Here is an 18,142-nt window from a genome sequence, read left to right on the forward strand (position 1 = left end):
TCGAAGAGCATGGGTGCTGTCAGCTACCCAGCATCACAGTGCGCACAACATAGTGCTGTGGCACCCAGCTGATTTCTGGCTTGCTCCCTGCTGCAGCAAAGGTGAGACGCAGAGCTGAAGGGACCTTCTCACTCCTACAGCGCAGCTCTGGCTCATCAGACCTTTGCAAAACCCTGCAAATCCCCATGCTATTCAAGAGAAAGTCTGGAGCTTCTCCCTCAAAGCACAGGAGGAATTTGCAGCAAGTTTTCTGTAAAATGATCAGCTGCAAAGAAAGACTTAGACTGGTCTTTTGAGAAAGGAGGGCCCACTGTCATTCAGATCGCAACGCACAGCAGCCAGTAAGGGCCAGCAATCACTGCCCAAGAACCTAAGTTGAAGCCAGTCCAGAGTCTTGGACTCTGGTTACATCCTCTTCACACTGGAAGCAGTTACAGATCAGGATTTGTACTGGATGGGCTGCCCACATTGCGAGAATAACTGTTGTTGCTGCCAGCTACGGCCATCTCCCCAACACCTCTAGTTATGCAAAGAACAGCTTCCAGCTCCGGCCAAGCTTACACCTCCAGGGGTTCTCCTTCAGCTTGCACCTGCCACAGGTTTAACAGATCCATTAAATGAACCAACCAACCATGCAGAATTTCTTAGACAGAAGCACATGGCCAGCACAGCAGGTAACATGCACATAGATTGGCAATGGATTTAGTGCACGCCAGTGTGAATGGCACATGCCGCAGGTCTGACGGGCTCAGGCACGCTCCTGAAGGCAGCGGCTGTGTGCAGGCAGTAATAGGTATACAGAAATCCTGGACAAATTAACAGCCCGGTCAGACTCCAACTCTACTGCCCGACTCTCCAAATCTGAGATAAGTGACCAAAGGTCAGACAAAGTTTCCAGGAAAGAAAGTTATGAGTGAGGAAACCTGGTCAGATGCAAGTTTTAACTCTGCGTGCAGTGTGCAATACAGACAGATGCTCCAACTGCTTTGTAACTGTCTGTTTTCAAATATAATCCGTCTGGTAGTGAAAATCCAAGAGACTTCTGCCCCCGCCCAGTCAGTCCTACAAGGGCGAGTCCTCAGCACAGACCAGAGCACGGAAAGGGCACACAGCCACAGATGGGCTCAGAGTCCAGAAGAGGGAAATAAGATGCAGAGATACCACCTTCACTAGGTTCCTCGGTTTATAATCAAGCCTTCAAGAGGAGGGTAGGCTCCCAAAGGAGTGCCAGCTCTGGCACACTGAAGAGAAACTCAAGTTAACAGCAGCTGCCAGGAGAAGGAGGCCAAAGAAAATTGCATGCTTAGACCAACAAGCAAGGAAACTATCTAGAGACCTGAAAGAGCCCCATGTGCATCAGGTGCGGCAAATAATACTGCAAAAGAGTGCCACAGCTGGACCTTAAAAGCTGGTATGAAAGGATTCGGCTGTACCCCAGCTAGCAAGGGCACAGAGAAAGCGGGAAAAGCAGAAACTACCTAGAGATAAATGAGGTGCTCTTAATACAAGACTCACAGCTACAGAGCACCAAAGCAATGGAAAAACATAAAGAACACATTCTGGTTTTAAGAAAAAATGTTTACTGTCTGGAACCTTTTGCATCATGACAAGCCCCAGCAGACCAAGAAATGGCATTTTGCAGACATCAAATGGACAGTAGATCACCTAAAGACATTTTCTCACATGAGACGCACACAAGGCCCTCAGAGGCATATTTTGTACCAACAATCTTAAATTTCAGAATGAGGTGGTTTGGATCAGCTGCAGATTAAGAGCATCTGGCACCAGCCACTCAACCACAAGTACCATATAATCTGTCACGCAGCAAAGGTAACAGGAGAGAAGGCAGCTCTGTGCAGAGGCGAGGTACAGACTGTTTGCGCCATTTGGGTTTAGTGAGGGAACGATTGTGTCAGTCAGTAGTATGAGCCGCTGTAGCTGCTAGTTACATTCAATCATTGTCAAGCATACTGCAGTATGTGAGACATTGTGGAAACAACCTGGAGCTCTACAAGTACCTGTGCAAGGGACTGACTTGCAGAGGAAAGCACGGTGCGTGCAGGGCTAGGAACATCTGTACCACCTGGGCAGAATACTTGCCCGTTCAGAAGGCGAGAACGAGGCTGCAGATGTGCGTCCCTTGCAGGAGCAGATAAGCCCATCAGGGTCTCTTCAAATTCGACCTGGGGGTGGAGCAGCACTTCCTTTTTCAGAGCTCCATGAGTGGCACCAGTGCGGTGGCTCCCCTCTCCCTCCACCCCCGCTGAAACAGTGTCATAGTGAAACAGCTTCTGCATCCCCCCTTTCCCACCAGCAATTGCTGCTGATGGTGGTGTTAGGCAGGGACCTCAACAACAGTCCACCTCAATACCCCCTTCAGGAGCTTTGTGGGGATGTCCAATCCAAGATCTGCTGGGCAATGTGAGCCAAGGCAGGGAAGGCAGAGCTCTTGGGAAACTCCTGGATGAAATCTCTGCCTTCCTCTAAGCTCTGGCTGAGCTGGAGGTCCAGAGGCACAGAGCCTGTTGGAGAGGAAAGGCAAGAGTGACTGCTTGGTCATTGCAAGGCAAAAGCCTGCAGTCAGCAATGAAGAAATAACCTGGCCAGACTCATCTCCTGGGACAGTAGTGGGAAAGAGGGAATCAGAATCACAGAGTCCTTCAGTAGCTACATTTCACCTGCAACCTTTCTCTCCAGATCTAGGGCAAAGCCACACCACAGCGTTTGGTGACAAACTCTCCCAGTCCAATCCCACTCCTGTCCAGAGGGCAGGGTTCAACCCCCAAACTATGTTTCTTAAAAAGGCTCCTTGACATTTCAGGATGACTGTGGGGCTACTTGATTACTCTGTCACCACGACATCCGTAGCCAAAGTGGGCCGCCAGACATCACTGTCTCTGCTGCAGACAGGCCACATGCCCACTGTGAGCATTTAGGATGGCAGAGAAGAGAAGCGATACTGCATGTTGCCTCTGCTCCTAGGGACCCAGAGCCCAGCCTCTCTCCCCGGCAGTATTGTTTCTCCACTCAAGCCCTCTTCCACTACCACAGCACTATACACGGCACCTCTAACCAAGGAAGGTTCTGCTCAAGAGGCCACTCACCAAGGAAAGGGACTCCAGCATGTTTTGCCAGTTCTTCACCTCCCCCTTTGGAAAAGATGTTTGTACACTCCTGAAGGAGGAAGAGAAATAGCAGTTAGTCATAAACACCAGTACACAGAGCCCTGTGCAACAGGGCAGGCACTGCTTGGGTGTGAGCAAAGCCAACTCTCCTCCACCTTCCAACCTCAGGGCAACTGTCTTCACTCTTGCCCTCCCCCAGGTCTCTTTAGGAAAGCAGAGCCAGCAGCTTCTTCCAAACCTCACACACAGCAGCCAGGAGACTCATCTCCAAGGCACACAGCGTTGCTCCCCATGGCATTCAGTGACTTCCAGCCTGAGGTGCTGGATCACACAATAACTCTATCGCAAATAAGAACCTGTAGTACAGCCCAGCAGTATCAAGAAACTCACCGAACAATGTGGGCAGACAAAACCACTCATGTTCTCTACGATCCCAAGAACTCGTAAACCCGTCTTCTTACAGAACGTCAGCTCTCGCCTTACATCCCCCACGGACACTGCCTGTAGAGCAGAGCAGGCTAGGGTTAGGGGTTTCCTCCTCCCTGGCCAGACTATAGTTCTAGAGCAGGTACCCACATGCAGAGACAGTCTGCAGCATCAGAAAGAGGCTTAGGAAATGCTCTCTCCCCATTGCTGGCCATAGCTTGTGCTAAGAGTCCTTGGTGCACTCCAGAAGAGCGGAGCACAGGGGACACAGCGGAAAATGAGTGACTGTTGCATGAGTTGAAGCGGTTAAGCAGTAGACCTGCAGCAAGAGCTGTACTGAAGCGACAGATGTACTCAGCTTTCCAGTGGGCCCCATGCTTGGGCAGCCCCTGGCTCACCAAGCACTTGTGTATAAACAGAGGCAAATATCAGACAAGCTTGGATTTGAGAGCAAGCTGACTCACAACTGACTGACAGAGGTCAGAGATGTCCTAGGAGAGATATGACAGTGGCTGCGCATCAAGAGACAGATATGTAAAGCAAGTAGTCATAGACAGGCCTGTGAAAACACCCACCCTCAGATGTACATTCCCCCACCAACCAAGCCTGGAGACTGGGCAGGTTGCTCTACCTGAGGCGTTGTGACTAGGATCACTCCCAGAGGCTTGTACGGCCGCAAAGCCTCCACTGTGGAGATGTGCTCATCAGACGTGCCGGGAGGAGTATCCACAATGAGGAAGTCCAGTTCCCCCCAGGCCACATCATCAACAAATTGTTTTATCAAAGCTGCAAAAATAAAGGGAGGGGGGAAGGGGGAATCAGGTTTTAGCAAATGTCCTGGCAGCGATACGGTCAGGAGGCATCTTGGGAGTCGTGGGAGAGAGAGCAGGGCTACCTGTCAGCAGAGCACATGCAGCACAGCTTGAAGCACCTGAACCCGAACCAGGGGAGACAGCCCTGGAATGCAAGAGCCTTATCTTGCCCCAAGTCACTTGGAGCCCTGTCTCCAAGGCTAATCAGACTCCACAATACCTGGCTACACACAGACACTTCACTATGACCGCATGTGTGCCAAGGGGACAGCCCCAACCCACCCAGGCAATGCTACATGGACTTACGACATTGGAGACGCTTTCATTGCTAACATTTCTCAGCTGAAACCAACAGTGATAGAGTAAAGGCTCTCTCCAGGCCATTTACATCAGCCATCTCTAACCCACTGGCCCTCTGCCCCAGGAGAGGGGCTTTCAGATCTCAGCCTACATTTGAACACAGGCTGCCAAGGAACGTGGTGTCTGGAAGAGCCCAGGCCCCGGGCAGAGCAAGCATCAGCTCTAAGAGGTTTTGCAGAAGGTGCCTAGTGCTGGAAGGTTGTTACTAACAGCAAAAAACATCTGTACCATTTTTCTTGGGTCCTCTCCACACCACAGCATCATCTGGCTTTTCCAACAGGAAGCCAATGGACATGAGCGAAATGCTTTTGTCTTGGTCCACGAAGACTGGCACCCAGCCACTGCTGCACTGGTGCACGTCATGGTTCTGCACCTTGAACATACGGGGTATGCTGGGGCCACACAGGTCCACATCCAGGATCCCGACCTGCAGGCAACCAGGCAGAGCCTTTCAGACAGGCCTGAGCACCACCACAGTGCTCCTTCCTCAGGCAAGAGAAAGCAACATATGAGCTCCAGCAGCTCACAGCATTCTGCAGAGAGGACTCGGCAGCTCAGGAACCAAAGTGCCAGTTCTGACTGGCATCCTTTGACTTGGGTCCTCCCGACCCCCATCCTTACAAGGAACATGTCTTTAGAGACACTTTGGGAAATCTTTATTCAAGAGACCTATCAGAACGTAAGTGGCATCTGCTCCAAGTAGCCTTTAAAAAATTCTCAGTGTGCCTCATGCCCCTGTGGCAATGCTGTCTTTCAGCTCACCCGCTTCTCTCCACAAAGTGGCTGTGTACTGCACCACAAAACAGCACGCCATTTCTCAGTGCCTTCATTTTGCACATGACAGAAATCACTTCCCCTTTACCCAGGAGATGAAAATGATCCTCCAAAAGTTAACTGCCCAGTCAGATAGAGGTCAGACTGGGCAGAAACAAGTAAGCACACACACACACACACACACAAAAAAAAGTACTCAAGTTTCTGTCACAGACAGCACTTTTTCTCACAGCAGCAACCTCCATCACAAATAATCTTTATGTTCTACTCACAGAACAGACACATGCAGAAAGGCTGAGCAAATCCAAGCCCAGTTAGAGGTCAGAAGGGAGAGCACGCAGAGCTCCTCATCCCGTGGGCTGTCACTCACCTTCTTCCCCGAGTGCCGTAGAGACAAAGCTAGCTCAGTGGTGATGGTGCTCTTCCCCACGCCGCCCTTCCCCGAGAGCACCAGGAGGATGTGCCGTACCCCAGCCAGGTTACTTCTCTCTGGGAAGAAACAGAGCAGTAACACGGCATCAGACTCTCTCCTTGATCTTGAGCTGTGCAGGCAGCAACACTCTGACCAGTCAGCTCAGAGTCTGTGCCTAAGCACAAGAAAACAGGGCAAAAGAACAGTGGAATGGACAGACCTTCTGCTATTAGGAAGAGGAAGATCAGAGCAATGGCAAGACCAATAAAGAGTCTGTGGAGAGTAAAACTTTGGCCTGGTGACCTACGCAGTACTCAAGCAGCAAAGCAATACACATCCAGAAAAAAAGACTTCGTTGCGCTTTGCCCAGACCAGATTTTAACCTAAACCCTTTGCAGGAATTGCCGTGAGGCTCTCTGTGAAACCAGCCCCTTCAGACCACGTTTCTCGCCCTCCTGGCAGCCCAGGCCACCTCCAGCCTCCCTGCCAGCACAGGTTCTGGTCTGAGTGCCCCCTGCTCAGGGCTCTGCCACCACGGGCTTTCCCTGTAGGACAAAGCTGAAGGGGGAAAATGCGAGAAAACCCCCCCGGCACCGGCTCCCTCTGGAAGCGGGAATGCTCTGAGGGGAGAGAGGCCGGGAGGGGGGCGCCGTAGCAGGAGCCCCCGCTTCGGAGCCCCGGCAGCGCCGAGGGCCGGTGCGGGGCAGGCGCCGCCCAACCCACCGGGCGGCCCCGCATTCCCGGGCGCCCCGTCACCGCCGCCCGCTGCGGCCTGCCTGACACACGGCCCCGGGCCGGCAGGCACCCGCCGCGCCGCCAGCATGGAGCCCGCCCGCACCATGGCGGACCTCATCCGCACCTCCACCGACGGTAACGGGCGGGGGGGGGGGGGGCGCTACGCGGAGCCGCGGCGCAAGGCGGCCCCGGGAGCACCGGCACCACGGTGCCGCCGCCGCCGGGAGCCGGGCCCCGCGCCTCCGTCCCGCCCCCGCCTCGGGCTGCCTTCACCGGGAGCCGAGTCCCGCCGCCCCGGGCCTACTGCCGCCGGGCCGGCCGCCGCGGGGCCCTCCCCACCCCCCGAGAGAGAGGGCCGGGCCGGGCCGGGCCCCCCCCCCGCACCGCCGGGCCCTTCCCCCCTCGCCTCGCACCGCCGGGCCCCTCGCCCCGCACCGCCGGGCCCTTCCCCCCTCGCCTCGCACCGCCGGGCCCCTCGCCCCGCACCGCCGGGCCCTTCCCCCCTCGCCTCGCACCGCCGGGCCCCTCGCCCCGCACCGCCGGGCCCCCCCCCCGAGCGAACACCCGACCCCCACGCTCACCCCCCTCCGCCTCCTCCATGCTGCTGCCCGGCTCGCTTCCGCCTTCCGGCGGCCAGGGCCCCGCCCCCCTTCGAAATGGCAGGCGCCTCCCCCAATCGCGAGCCGCGCGCGCGCTCTCCGCTCCGGCCCCCGGAGCCACTCCAAGCCGCTCGCTCACCCTCGAGCCCCACCCTCCAGTCTCGATAGGCGTCGCCTCCAGCCAATGAGCTCAGCTTTTGGACCCGCCGCACGCAACGTCATCAGCGGTCGTCGCCCAATAGAGTGCCGCCGTACGATTGACACTCGGGGCAGCCAGTAGCGTGACGCTGACCGCGGGCGCCTTCCCCGCCGCGCCCTCCCCCCGCCGGAGCTGTGAGCGGCGGGGCGCTCCGCCAACCGCGAGCGCGCCGTGGCGGGGCCCGGCGGGGCCGCGGCCAATGGGCGCTGGGGGCGGGGCCGAGCGCGGATTGTTTATGTCCCGAGAGAGGAAAGTAGGTCGGAGCGCGGCGGCGGGGCCGCGCCGGGCAGGTGGGCCCGGGCGGGCGGGGCTGGGGGCGCGGGCCGGTGCTCGCGGGTCGGGGGGGGGGGGTGCGCGGGCCGGGCCGGGCCGGGCCTCGCCGCTGGGCCCGGGCGGCTCGCTGGGAGCCGGCGGCGCTGGGCCCTGCGGCGGCGGGAGCGGAGCCGCGGCGGCGGCGCCCGGCCGTGCGCGGCCGGCGGTGGGGGGGAGGCGCGGAGCGCGGCCCCGCCGCCGCAGAGCTCCTGCGGGCTCTGGCCCGCTTCCGCGGGGCCGCCGGCCGGTACCGGGGCGCCTCCGAGCTGCCACGTGTCCGCAGGGCCGCGGCGCGGCCCGGAGCCGCCGGCGGGGCCGCGCAGCCGGGGCCTCCCTGCGGGCCCCTTCTGGCCGGGAGGTGGCTTTGCACGAGCAGACGCCGGGAGAAACGAGCCCGAGCACCGAGGCTGCCCCGCCGCGTTCCCGTCCGCCACCGAGCTCGGGCCCGGGGCCCGGGAGCACGGTTGGCCTGTCGGGTTGCCCGCAGGGCCGTAGAGGCCCGTCCCGGTAGCGTTGCCGTTCAGCTCAGGACCCACGAGTGTCTCTGCCTGCTGTCCTTGAGGCCGGTCGGGACAGGCCCGTGGAAAGGGCGTGTGCTTCCCCAGCAAGCAGGCGCGAGGTCTCCCCCCCGCCCCCGGTGCCGAGAGCGAAGCCTCCTCTGAAGTGGTTCCTGCTCCGTGTCTGAACGGGCGGCTGCTCGGGGGTGAACGAACAGCATTTGCAGCAGGTGGCCGCATGCGGCTCTGCGCGGTGGCCGCAGCGGTGGCCACGGCCACGCACCGGGCTGAACAGTTCGGTCAGAGCTTGAGTAACTGCCCAAAGGCTACTGGGCGCGAGGGAGGCTCTGTGTTGGTGCCTGGCGATCCTGACTCCTCAGGCCAGGTGGATGCTGGATGGCAGGATCCATGTGCAGCCCAGGTGGCAGCTGCTGCCAGATCCTGGGAACGTCTTGGGGATCCAGCCCAGTGGAGCTCCAGCTGGGCTCACGGAAAAGTTAACCTCGGTACTTGTTGGGCGGTGTGAGCAGCGCAGCAGAAGAGGTTGAAGCATGCAGAAGCTTGTGGCGCAGGAGGGACTTATTTTACTGCCTGATCAACCGACAGTGACTGCGAAGGCGCAGTTTACGCTGATCTGTGCCCCTGTGGGTTGTGGTGACTTGGGGGCGGCTGCTGCAGAGGTAGTGACGGGTGGAAGAGGGATGTTGCTGCTGTGTTTAACCCCCTTCTCCCTTGGCACCCACAGCTTACCTCTCTCAGAATACCATGGCGCGACGCACACGTAACAGCAGGGCCTGGCATTTCGTCCTGAGCGGGGTGCGCCGCGACGCGGACACCCGGGCAGTCGCCTTGGCGCCCGGCGCGCGGGGCTGGGGCTATGACTCCGACGGGCAGGTAAGCTGGTACACTTTGCTTTAAAGCAAAACGAGGGAAACCTTCCCTCTCCCCTGGCAGCAGGCACTGGTTGCTCAAGGTCCAGGTAATTGAGCAGCTAGGATTTCAGCACAAAAAAATAGCCAAAAATGAGAAAGGACTGTTACAGGCTGTCTGCCCAGAGGGAGGCAGTTGCTTGTCTGGCTCCAGGTTCTGCTAACCTGGGGAGTGCAGGGGTGTGGGGCTCCCAAGCTTGTCTTTGCATGACATGGGCTGGCTAAGCTGCTTGTAGCCTGCTCCTCTTGCCATTGTGCTCTATGGCTCTGTGCCCAGAGGTTATCTGGGCCAAGAGAACTGATTGATACTAAGCTAAATTTTCTCTTTTTTTTTTAAGTATATAAAGTGTGTGTAGTATGTGTAGCATATACAATATTTTTGACGTGTACATTTTAAATAATGATCTAAATATATATTTAAACTAGGTTGGTTCCCTAATCTGGCTTGCTGTATGGCTAAGCTAACGTCTTGTCCTCATGCAACTGGTGCTGGAGCAAGTGGGGCCTCCTTCACGTTTAATTTGTACTTGAATACCTTTTCATTTAAAATCTCTTATGCTTCCCAATCTGTAACATGCGCATCACTTCTGAATCTGGCCCTGGCATGCAGATGTGCTGGAAGATGGGAATACTGCAGGAAAAGCTGTCAGTAAAACTGTGCAAGAAGGAGTGAGTTAGACTCACCTGTGCCCCCTTCACCCTTCTCCCCAGTCCTTAAGTATGTGAGTTGAATTCCCCAAGCAGTGTGTGCAGTGGTGGGAACACAGGGAACCGCTCCCGATGCGTAAAAGATAGGCTAAAGCATCACAAGGCCACTGCCAGAGCACTGTGTCCAAATCTGTACGCAGCACTCCAAGAAAACGTGCCTTCCTCTGCTGTCAGAGTAGCTTCCTGTTTCTGCAGTAATAGGAACGGCCAGATTTCTGGAGAGCAGTGGTTATGGAGGGACAACGAAAGACAAAAGCGAAGCTTTCTAATGTACAAGGCAGATTTAGAACAGGAGAGGGAGGGTTGGCAGTCAGTAAGAAAGGCTGAGTCTTTTCAAGTCCCCTGTCTTACACAGCTAAAGAAACCGTGAGTTTAAAGGGGTTTTGTCTTTAAATAGTGATTACAAAATCTGCGGTAGGCATTGGGGTGGGGGTGAATAACGAGCAGGTATATCTCACCAGTGCGTTAACCTGGGGTAACTCGCTGAGATCTGTGGTAAGAGACTCCATCAGGTGACACCAAATCTCCCATAATGTATAGGGTGGGACAGAGTTCTTGTAGTGTCCAGCGCAGGGACACTTCAGTCTCTTGGCACTGGGGAATAGCAAATCCAGTTTTTGTGTTTGGGCATGAAAGTAAACAAAAGCCTTTTAATCCTTCAGTGGGTTCCCCATGGGCCTCTCTGCAGTGCTGGTATGAAGAGCCGCAGCCTTACTGCTTAATGGTCCTGCTTTGTTCTGTCTGTCGGCTCCCCTGCTTGGCCTCCTTTCTTTCCCCCCTTATCTTGTTTATCTCTTCTCCTGCAGCCCTCGGTCTCTCTAGAGCAGGGGTTTTCAGCAGCGGGGCTCTCTGGCTTGGCAGCAGACACACAGAGCCCTTTGGAGGTGTACCGATTCTGCAAAGAGCAGTGTGTGCGTGCGTGCTTTATCGGTGACACCTTGGACATGGCCGACAGCCCTCCCAAGAGCCCGCAATGTGTGTGTCGAAAATCCCAGCTCTAGCGCAGTTTCCTTAAACGAGCATGCCAAAGACCTGCGCTGTTCAGAGCCTGTCACGCTGCTTGCCTGCTGTGCCCCTTCCCACTGCCTTAGCCCCCCAAGTTGTGGGAGTTTCTGTGCACGGTGGAGCCCTGGAAACCACAGAGGCCAGTGCCTGGTTCCACGAGATCCTCTCCTGTTTGGGAGGCAGGCTCTGCAGCACAGCCAGGTGCTAGCCGGGTCCTAGAAGCAGGGTGTTTTCACTGACACAACCCTGTGCCTGCCTACCTAGCAGGTCCGGCCTGGGCACGACGCAGCCAGGCTGCTGCTGGCTCTGGAGCAAACCTAGAGATTTTCCCGTGTGGCTCTGCACTGGGGGTGCCCCAAGAGCAGCCTGGCTGTGGGAAGAGCAGGCGCATCTGCTGGCTGCAAGTCCGGCTCTCTGATCCTGGAGGTGCTTAGTAGTGACTGTTCCTCTGCTCTCCCTGGCAGCACAGCGATTCGGATTCAGAGCCGGAGTTTTCTTCCCTCTCGCCCTCCATCCCAAGCGCCATCCCCGTAACAGGAGAATCCTACTGCAACTGCGAGAACCAGAACGAGGCTCCCTACTGCTCCGGCCTGCACGCCGTCCACCGCGTCAAGGACTGCCGGTGTGGCGAGGAGGATGAGTGTAAGCAAGGGGATCCTGAACTGCCTTCGAATTCCTTTGGAGTTTGCGGTGGGTGCAGTCCTGGCCCCACTCTGTTGGCTGAATGGTGGCACGGACTGCCTCCCCCGCACTGCACAGATGCTTGGTTTTGCGCAGGGATCCTTATCTCTGTTGTAGCATGTGGTGCTCCTCTGTTTGCATCGCAGAGCTGTGCCGAGCTTAGGAAGGTTACAAGCACCTGCATTCTGTGGTGATTCGGGCTCAGGGCTGAACCTGTCAGAGAATCAGAGTTCACCTCTGGAGACCTGCTTTCAAATCCAACTCCAGCCACAAGTGAAACTGGCCCTTTTGGATACAGCCCTGTTAATGCTGCTGCCTGGTACAGCTGGCAGGATGCCCAGATACGTGGCAGGGCCTACTCGGAACGGGTGAGGAAAGCTAGGAAGAGGGTGGGCTTGGCCTGACCAAGGAAGCATGTAGGATAGGGGAGCTATCACAGTACTTGTGCTCTACCTGTAGCCCCTTGAGCCTAGAAGAGATGAGTATGATTCCCCCAAAGAAACCCAGGGCTCCAGCTTGTTTTGCGTTGCTGTTGCTGTTACTAGAGACCAGCCAAGTGACTGTGCAGCTCGTTCTTCCAGGCTGCGTTTGGTTTGCCAGGCCCTGAGAGCTGTCCTTCTGCTTCCTGTTTGTGCTCAGCCTTGAGCGCCACTAGCACCCAGAACAAGGGGACCACAACTGCTGAGGCTGGAGAAGCTACTTCACAACTGAAAACTTGTGTTCTGAGATGAGAACTGGTTAATGCTGACAGCTTCGGTAGGAGAGTGCACTGAATAGTTCAGGCCTCAAATAACTCTCTAACTTGCACAGCTTAGGATTTGCTCCTCTAAACAGTTTTTAAAAAAAAAAGTTTTGACAGGCCCTCAGAGCAAATGACTGTGTGTGCATTGGCTTGATGATAGCTCCCCGAGTGCATTCCCCCACCTTTGTCCTCTGCGTGTTTCCTGAACAGATTTTGATTGGGTATGGGATGACCTGAACAAGTCAACGGCCACCCTGCTAACCTGCGACAACCGCAAGGTGAACTTCCACATGGAATACAGCTGCGGCACGGCTGCTATCCGGGGCAACAAAGAGCTGGCAGACGGGCAGCACTTCTGGGAGATCAAGATGACTTCCCCAGTCTATGGCACGGACATGGTACGTTGAACAAAGTTACTTAGAGAACTGTCCAACATTCCTTTAACGAGACAGCAAGCTTCATCCAGTGGTTCACATAGCTATCCTTGTTTAGCAGTAAGGAAACAGATGCCAGGAGGGTAAGCAGTTTTGCACAATACCACGGCAATCATGATTAGAACCTAACTTTCCTGCTTCCTTTTTTGTGGTTTTTTTTGTAGATCATTAGTGATAAACTTTTACAAAATAGCAAGGTCAGGCCACAGCAGTGCTCTACCTCAGCCACAGAAAGTGTTCAGGGAGGCGTGTGGTTAGGGGTGATCTTCTGCTGAGTGCAGTGGGGTCTGCAGTGCTTACACACTTCCTTCCCCCTGGAATTGGTACTTATCTCTAGCAAGGTTGTTGATGGGTGTGTGACTGTGTCACAACTCGTGTGGCTTGTCATCAGGAGCCTGGTTCTGCACGCTGCTGTTAGCTCCACCTCCCCAGTCCAGCTACTGAGTACCCCAGTGCAGGGCAGAACCTCAGAGGCTTGAAGCATCTGACTTGGCTTCACCAAAGCCTCTTATCTGGCAGACAGTGCAAAGAAAGGGAATGGAGATGCAGGTGTGGAATCTCAATTGCATTTTGTTGCTTTGAGTGTTTGCTGCCCACAGCATACACTAAGAGCTTGTATTCTTCTTCCTGGAACCTGCCTCCCTCCAGATGGTAGGAATCGGGACATCAGATGTGAATCTGGACAAGTACCGCCACACCTTCTGTAGTCTGCTGGGCAAGGATGAAGACAGTTGGGGACTCTCCTACACAGGTAATCCAGGCAGGGAAGTATCAGAAGGCAGGATGGCTGGAAGGCCAGCAAAGGCCTACGCATTTTTCTAGGCAGTTTGAGAATTAAATGTTCTGAACTGGCTTGAGGCCAAAATGGCTTCTGGAACTGAGCCTCTTTGTCAAGTTGGACTGGAGCTGCTGCAAGCAGCCGACCTCTGCGTGTGCTTGAACAGCGTGCAGTAGGCTGTTCACTTCAGCAGGACTACTGCACCCCACAGGGTTTGCCTTGGCATTGTGTGTGCCATAATACTGTGCCAGGCACTCTCTAGCTGTTTGTGTAGGACAGCTGCTCTCCACTTTTGGAGCGTCTCACCTTGATTGTGCTTCTCTGTGTCAAAGAAGCACTTCTAGGGAGGACCCAGAGGTACTTACCTGCCCCAGGTATTCTCCTTCTCCCTCCTCTCATTCGTACCGACACAGAAAAGTACCAACAACTTGTACTTCAAGTTAATGATGTGGAACGATGCCCTTCAGACTTGCGCACCCCCACCTTCTCTTCTAGCAAAGGTCCAGCCTACATTGCTCGTTTCATGACCCAGCTGCCTACAGCAAATTCAAGCTGTCTTTTCTTACCCACCTTTAGCAGACCCTTAGAACCAGTGCTTGAATCTCCAGGGACACTGGAGAGCAGGTTACATAACACTAATTAGGACTTTTTTATGCCACTGCATGTGCCTTGGTGTTCTGAAGCCTCAACATCCTCTCCTGTTTATACCTCAGATTCTGGGGCGGGGGAACAGTGGATGAGCAATAAGGAAACTGAAGGATTTTTTAGGCAGTGGCCAAGTTTGGTACTGGTTAGGGGCTTGTGGTGACAGGTATGGAAGGTGGGATAGATTTGTGGAACACAGGCTGTCTACTGAATGTAAGGTTTATCGTTTTAAGGACTACTGCATCACAAGGGAGACAAAACAAACTTCTCATCGAGGTTTGGCCAAGGCTCCATCATTGGGGTGCATCTGGACACGTGGCATGGGACACTCACGTTCTTCAAAAACCGGAAGTGCATAGGTAAGAACAAGGGGAGCCCCACCAGCTGCCAGGCATAGAAACTGAAATGGAGTGAAACTAAACACTGCGTGTTTAGTTGAACTGCAGCCGGACTGCAGGTGAAAATACTAGCAAAAAGAAGGAAAATCAAGGTATGAAGTGAGTGGGAGGAAAGTTACATTTGTTATTTAATAGACTTAGATTTCAAAAGGCCATTTCCAAGTATTTCCTGGCAGCTTTGTAGTTAACACATTGGGGTATCTGGTAAAAGTGAAATGCTGTAGTCAAAACTAGTGTGAAACTTCCTTGCTGCTGTTCCCTGGCAGGGGTTGCAGCTACCAAGCTGCAGAACAAGAAGTTCTACCCCATGGTGTGCTCAACAGCAGCCAAGAGCAGCATGAAGGTGATCCGCTCCTGTGCCAGCTGTACATCCCTCCAGTATCTCTGCTGTTATCGTCTGCGCCAGCTCCTGCCTAACTATGTGGACACGCTGGAGGTGCTGCCATTGCCACCAGGACTCAAACAAGTGCTACACAACAAACTTGGGTGGGTCTTGAGCATGAACTATAGCACATCAAAGCCTTCCTCCTCATCATCGGGAAGTGACTCAGATAGCTCTTGTGGCTCAGATGCAGAGGCCTGCCAAAGGAAGAGGTGCAGGAGGACATAATGTCTCTTCAGAAGAACTGCCTCGAGGGGTTTGGGTGAAGTTTTGTTCTGCTGCCTGCAAGAGCAGTCCAGGCCTGATGCACCTCTTTCTTAATGGGGACATTAGTTTCTACCTGTTTGCAAAGATTTCTCTTACGCTGTTTGAAACCTTTATGCTATATGTCCATCACTTCCATTGAAAATGCAAGTTGACTCAAAGAGGTCCCATCTCTGTGGAACAGGTAAACTGCAGCCAAGTATTTGAGTTTAATCTCCTGCCTTGTTATCAGTCATCACCTCTTTTTGAAGAATCGTTCTTCTCTGTAGACTTTCATCAGAGACAAGACTTAAAATGGCTTCCCAATTTCAAAGCACACTTTTAGCAAACTGTAATCAAATAACTGACTTGACATATCAAAAGATAAAAGTCAAAATCGAGTCTCTCTCCTTCTAACTGTTTGTGTTGGTTTGGTATCTGCAATGAATTCTTCACAGTGGTGGGACATGACTGAACAGCAGCACGTAGGGAAGTGGGCTCCTAAAGGTGCCTCTATGCTGTGCTGTGACCACTGACATTGTTGTGAAAGAGCAGTTACTTACAGGAGTTGAGCTGTTAGTGATCTTTCTTGAGCCCCTGATGACTTTAATTGCTTTGCATGTTGGCTACTGCTACTTCTCCTGTATCAAAGACTGTATTAAACTGTAATAATAAAAATGTAAACTGTCTTTCGTTCCTCTTAAGCCCCTTGAAGGTGTGAATCTGAATGTGGTTGTCAAAAATAGCCATGGTACCAAAGCTAACAAACTAGAGAGGCTATTTTAAATGTAGTAGTTGCTTGTCAGATCTAGCTGAGATAAAGGAAGCAGCAATTATCTTGCCTCTTCCCCTTGGAGGCTTCTTGTGCTTTTCTCTGAAACATCAGTCTGGCCTAGATTGATCTATTAACAGAGCCAGACTGACCCGTGTGGCTGCAAACAAGAAGGGAGACTGATGTACTGCAGAATTTTATGATCTGAATCTCGTAACAAATTTCCCCAAATAAGTGCTCCATAGACTGAAAACGGCCAGTAACAGATTTGTGCGCTGCCTGTGGCAGGCCCCCTTTCTCTCATACGTGCTGAGAAGAAATGCTGGAATAGGGCCTGAAGATTTACTCAGAAAGTAATCCAGCAGTGGCCCAGTATTGCTGCCAGTAAATCACGCTCAGGAAAGCCTTCCTGCTTTTTGGCATTTGATCTCCCTTAAGATATTAGGGATGAAAGAGGAGGTAAAAGTGCTTTAGCTGCTCCTAGCGGATTAGGACGTAGGCATTGTCTGGGAACAAACTTGAGTAGCGAGAGGGTGAATCGGGCTCCTAAGCAGTTCCAGCTGGCAGGGCTCTGTCGTCGTGCCAGAATGGACTGGCTCGGGGGAGTGATCCTAGAGCTGATCCCAGCTGCGAGGCCAGTTAAATGGCCGCATTTGGCAGTTCAGCCTTCTCCTATATTTACTCCTTAGCGTTGCTGCGGGACCTGACAGGCAGGCCAGCGAGGAGCACGGAGAGAGTGGCGCTGCCTTGGAGAGCGCAGCAGCACCTGCTCACGGCAGCCTGGCCGCGCGCTGTCTTAGTCGTATACAGTCTGCAACTCCAGCGGTGCTGGGTGCCGCCACCATGACCGTTCCCTCTGCTTTCTGGCTGCTCTCCTGCTTTAGCACAGGACTTCTGCTCGTGTTGCTTCTCACTGGCCTTTGAACTCTCCTCTCTTCCAGAGAGCAGGGCATTTGCAAATGATTTAGGTGTAAACTGATGTGATCAGCAAAGTGAAAGAGTTGTTGAAATGTGGAAAAGGGTTGAGCTAAATATCACAGGAAATGCCCTTTAACTGTCCACTTCACAGATTTCCTCCCACCACTGTTACCATCTGCATGAAACATGAAGCACACAGCTGCTGCCTTTTCTCCTCAGCCTTTACGTGAGACCTGCTCATATGAAGATTTCTGTAGAGCGTGCATTTATTCTGTACCATTCCTTCCCACATTATGAATCTTTAAAGTGAAGATCAGGCTTGCTCCTCCAGTTACAGACATCAAATGAGAACTTGAAGTAGCAGAGCTCTCTGACAGTCCATCTGTATTGGTGCTCCAGTCAGAGAAACAGCCTTGGTGGACTTTCCTGGAATTAATTCAACTGTTAGATGGAGGCAAAAAGATCACTGGGAAGAGGAAATTTATTCTGAAGGTGTGCTTCCACTGTTGCAATATCAGTGGTGTTGTTTTGAGCTCTGATTCAGAGGAGGAACTTTTGGGGTTTCTATGTCAGTGTAGAAGGCACTGAGTTGCACTTCAGTGAGCAAGGCCCCAACTAGCATTATTGAAACCTCAGACATTAGGGGGATCCCTGACCCCTGCTGTCTTGACTGCAGCTATTTCCAAATAAAAACTATAGCATTTGCTTTGGGAAAAGGGAATTCCCAACCTAATGCATCATATTGCATGGAGTTTTGTGGAGCTTATCAGGCATCTCCTTGGTCTGGGAGCTCAGCTACCAAATTCCCCTCTGCTGCCTTGAGCTCCATGTTACTCTGTGATGTGGTTCCTCCACTACCACCCGATTCTGACTGTTGGTGAACATTTTCTCAAACAACTCCAGGACCCACCTGCCCAAGGAAGCCACAAGCAGGACCTACAGTAAGAGGTCTAGCCTCCTCAAAGCACCAGTGAGGAGCAGGACATCAGAAGTCAGGACACTGCAGAAAATATTTGGCTCATTCAACAATGTACCTGAAAGGCAGCGCAGGATAGACTCAACATGCAGCTGTCCCAGCTGAGGGGCTGATCCTGTGTTGTTCAGGGACAGCTCACTAACACTTTCCCATCCAGTTCCTGTTCCAAACATTGCTTCACCCTCTTAGGAGGCAGCCTTTCCACTGCGCTCCAGCCAAAGGGACATAAAGCTGGGGGGCTAAAAGAGGAAAGGAGAGCCAAGAGGCTGAAGACAGCATC

At 53.7% G+C, this 18,142-nt stretch overlaps 2 protein-coding genes across 4 annotated transcripts; one reads left to right on the forward strand and one right to left on the reverse strand.

The window, feature by feature from the left end:
• Positions 1 to 1,563: 1,563 nt before the first annotated feature.
• Positions 1,564 to 7,257, reverse strand: NUBP2 (NUBP iron-sulfur cluster assembly factor 2, cytosolic). The gene is made up of 7 exons (XM_062588306.1): positions 7,226 to 7,257; positions 5,868 to 5,986; positions 4,952 to 5,150; positions 4,183 to 4,337; positions 3,516 to 3,626; positions 3,105 to 3,174; positions 1,564 to 2,522 (listed from the first exon to the last, which is right to left on the reverse strand). The coding sequence occupies exons 1-7, from the start codon at positions 7,242 to 7,244 to the stop codon at positions 2,377 to 2,379; spliced, it is 819 nt and encodes a 272-aa protein (XP_062444290.1). The 5' UTR covers positions 7,245 to 7,257; the 3' UTR covers positions 1,564 to 2,376.
• A 412-nt stretch (positions 7,258 to 7,669) lies between these two features.
• Positions 7,670 to 15,880, forward strand: SPSB3 (splA/ryanodine receptor domain and SOCS box containing 3). Of its 3 annotated transcripts, none has more exons than XM_062588304.1 (7): positions 7,670 to 7,695; positions 8,997 to 9,145; positions 11,358 to 11,535; positions 12,527 to 12,714; positions 13,399 to 13,501; positions 14,407 to 14,532; positions 14,838 to 15,880. In XM_062588304.1, the coding sequence occupies exons 2-7, from the start codon at positions 9,017 to 9,019 to the stop codon at positions 15,179 to 15,181; spliced, it is 1,068 nt and encodes a 355-aa protein (XP_062444288.1). In that variant the 5' UTR covers positions 7,670 to 7,695; positions 8,997 to 9,016; the 3' UTR covers positions 15,182 to 15,880. The 3 variants fall into 3 exon arrangements, with proteins under 3 accessions (XP_062444288.1, XP_062444287.1, XP_062444289.1); XM_062588303.1 differs by lacking the exon at positions 7,670 to 7,695 and adding an exon at positions 7,697 to 7,732; XM_062588305.1 differs by lacking the exon at positions 7,670 to 7,695 and having other exon boundaries at positions 9,050 to 9,145; positions 11,363 to 11,535.
• Positions 15,881 to 18,142: the final 2,262 nt, after the last annotated feature.

This window comes from Rhea pennata, chromosome 15, assembly GCF_028389875.1.
Source record: "Rhea pennata isolate bPtePen1 chromosome 15, bPtePen1.pri, whole genome shotgun sequence".
NCBI classification, from domain to species: domain Eukaryota; kingdom Metazoa; phylum Chordata; class Aves; order Rheiformes; family Rheidae; genus Rhea; species Rhea pennata.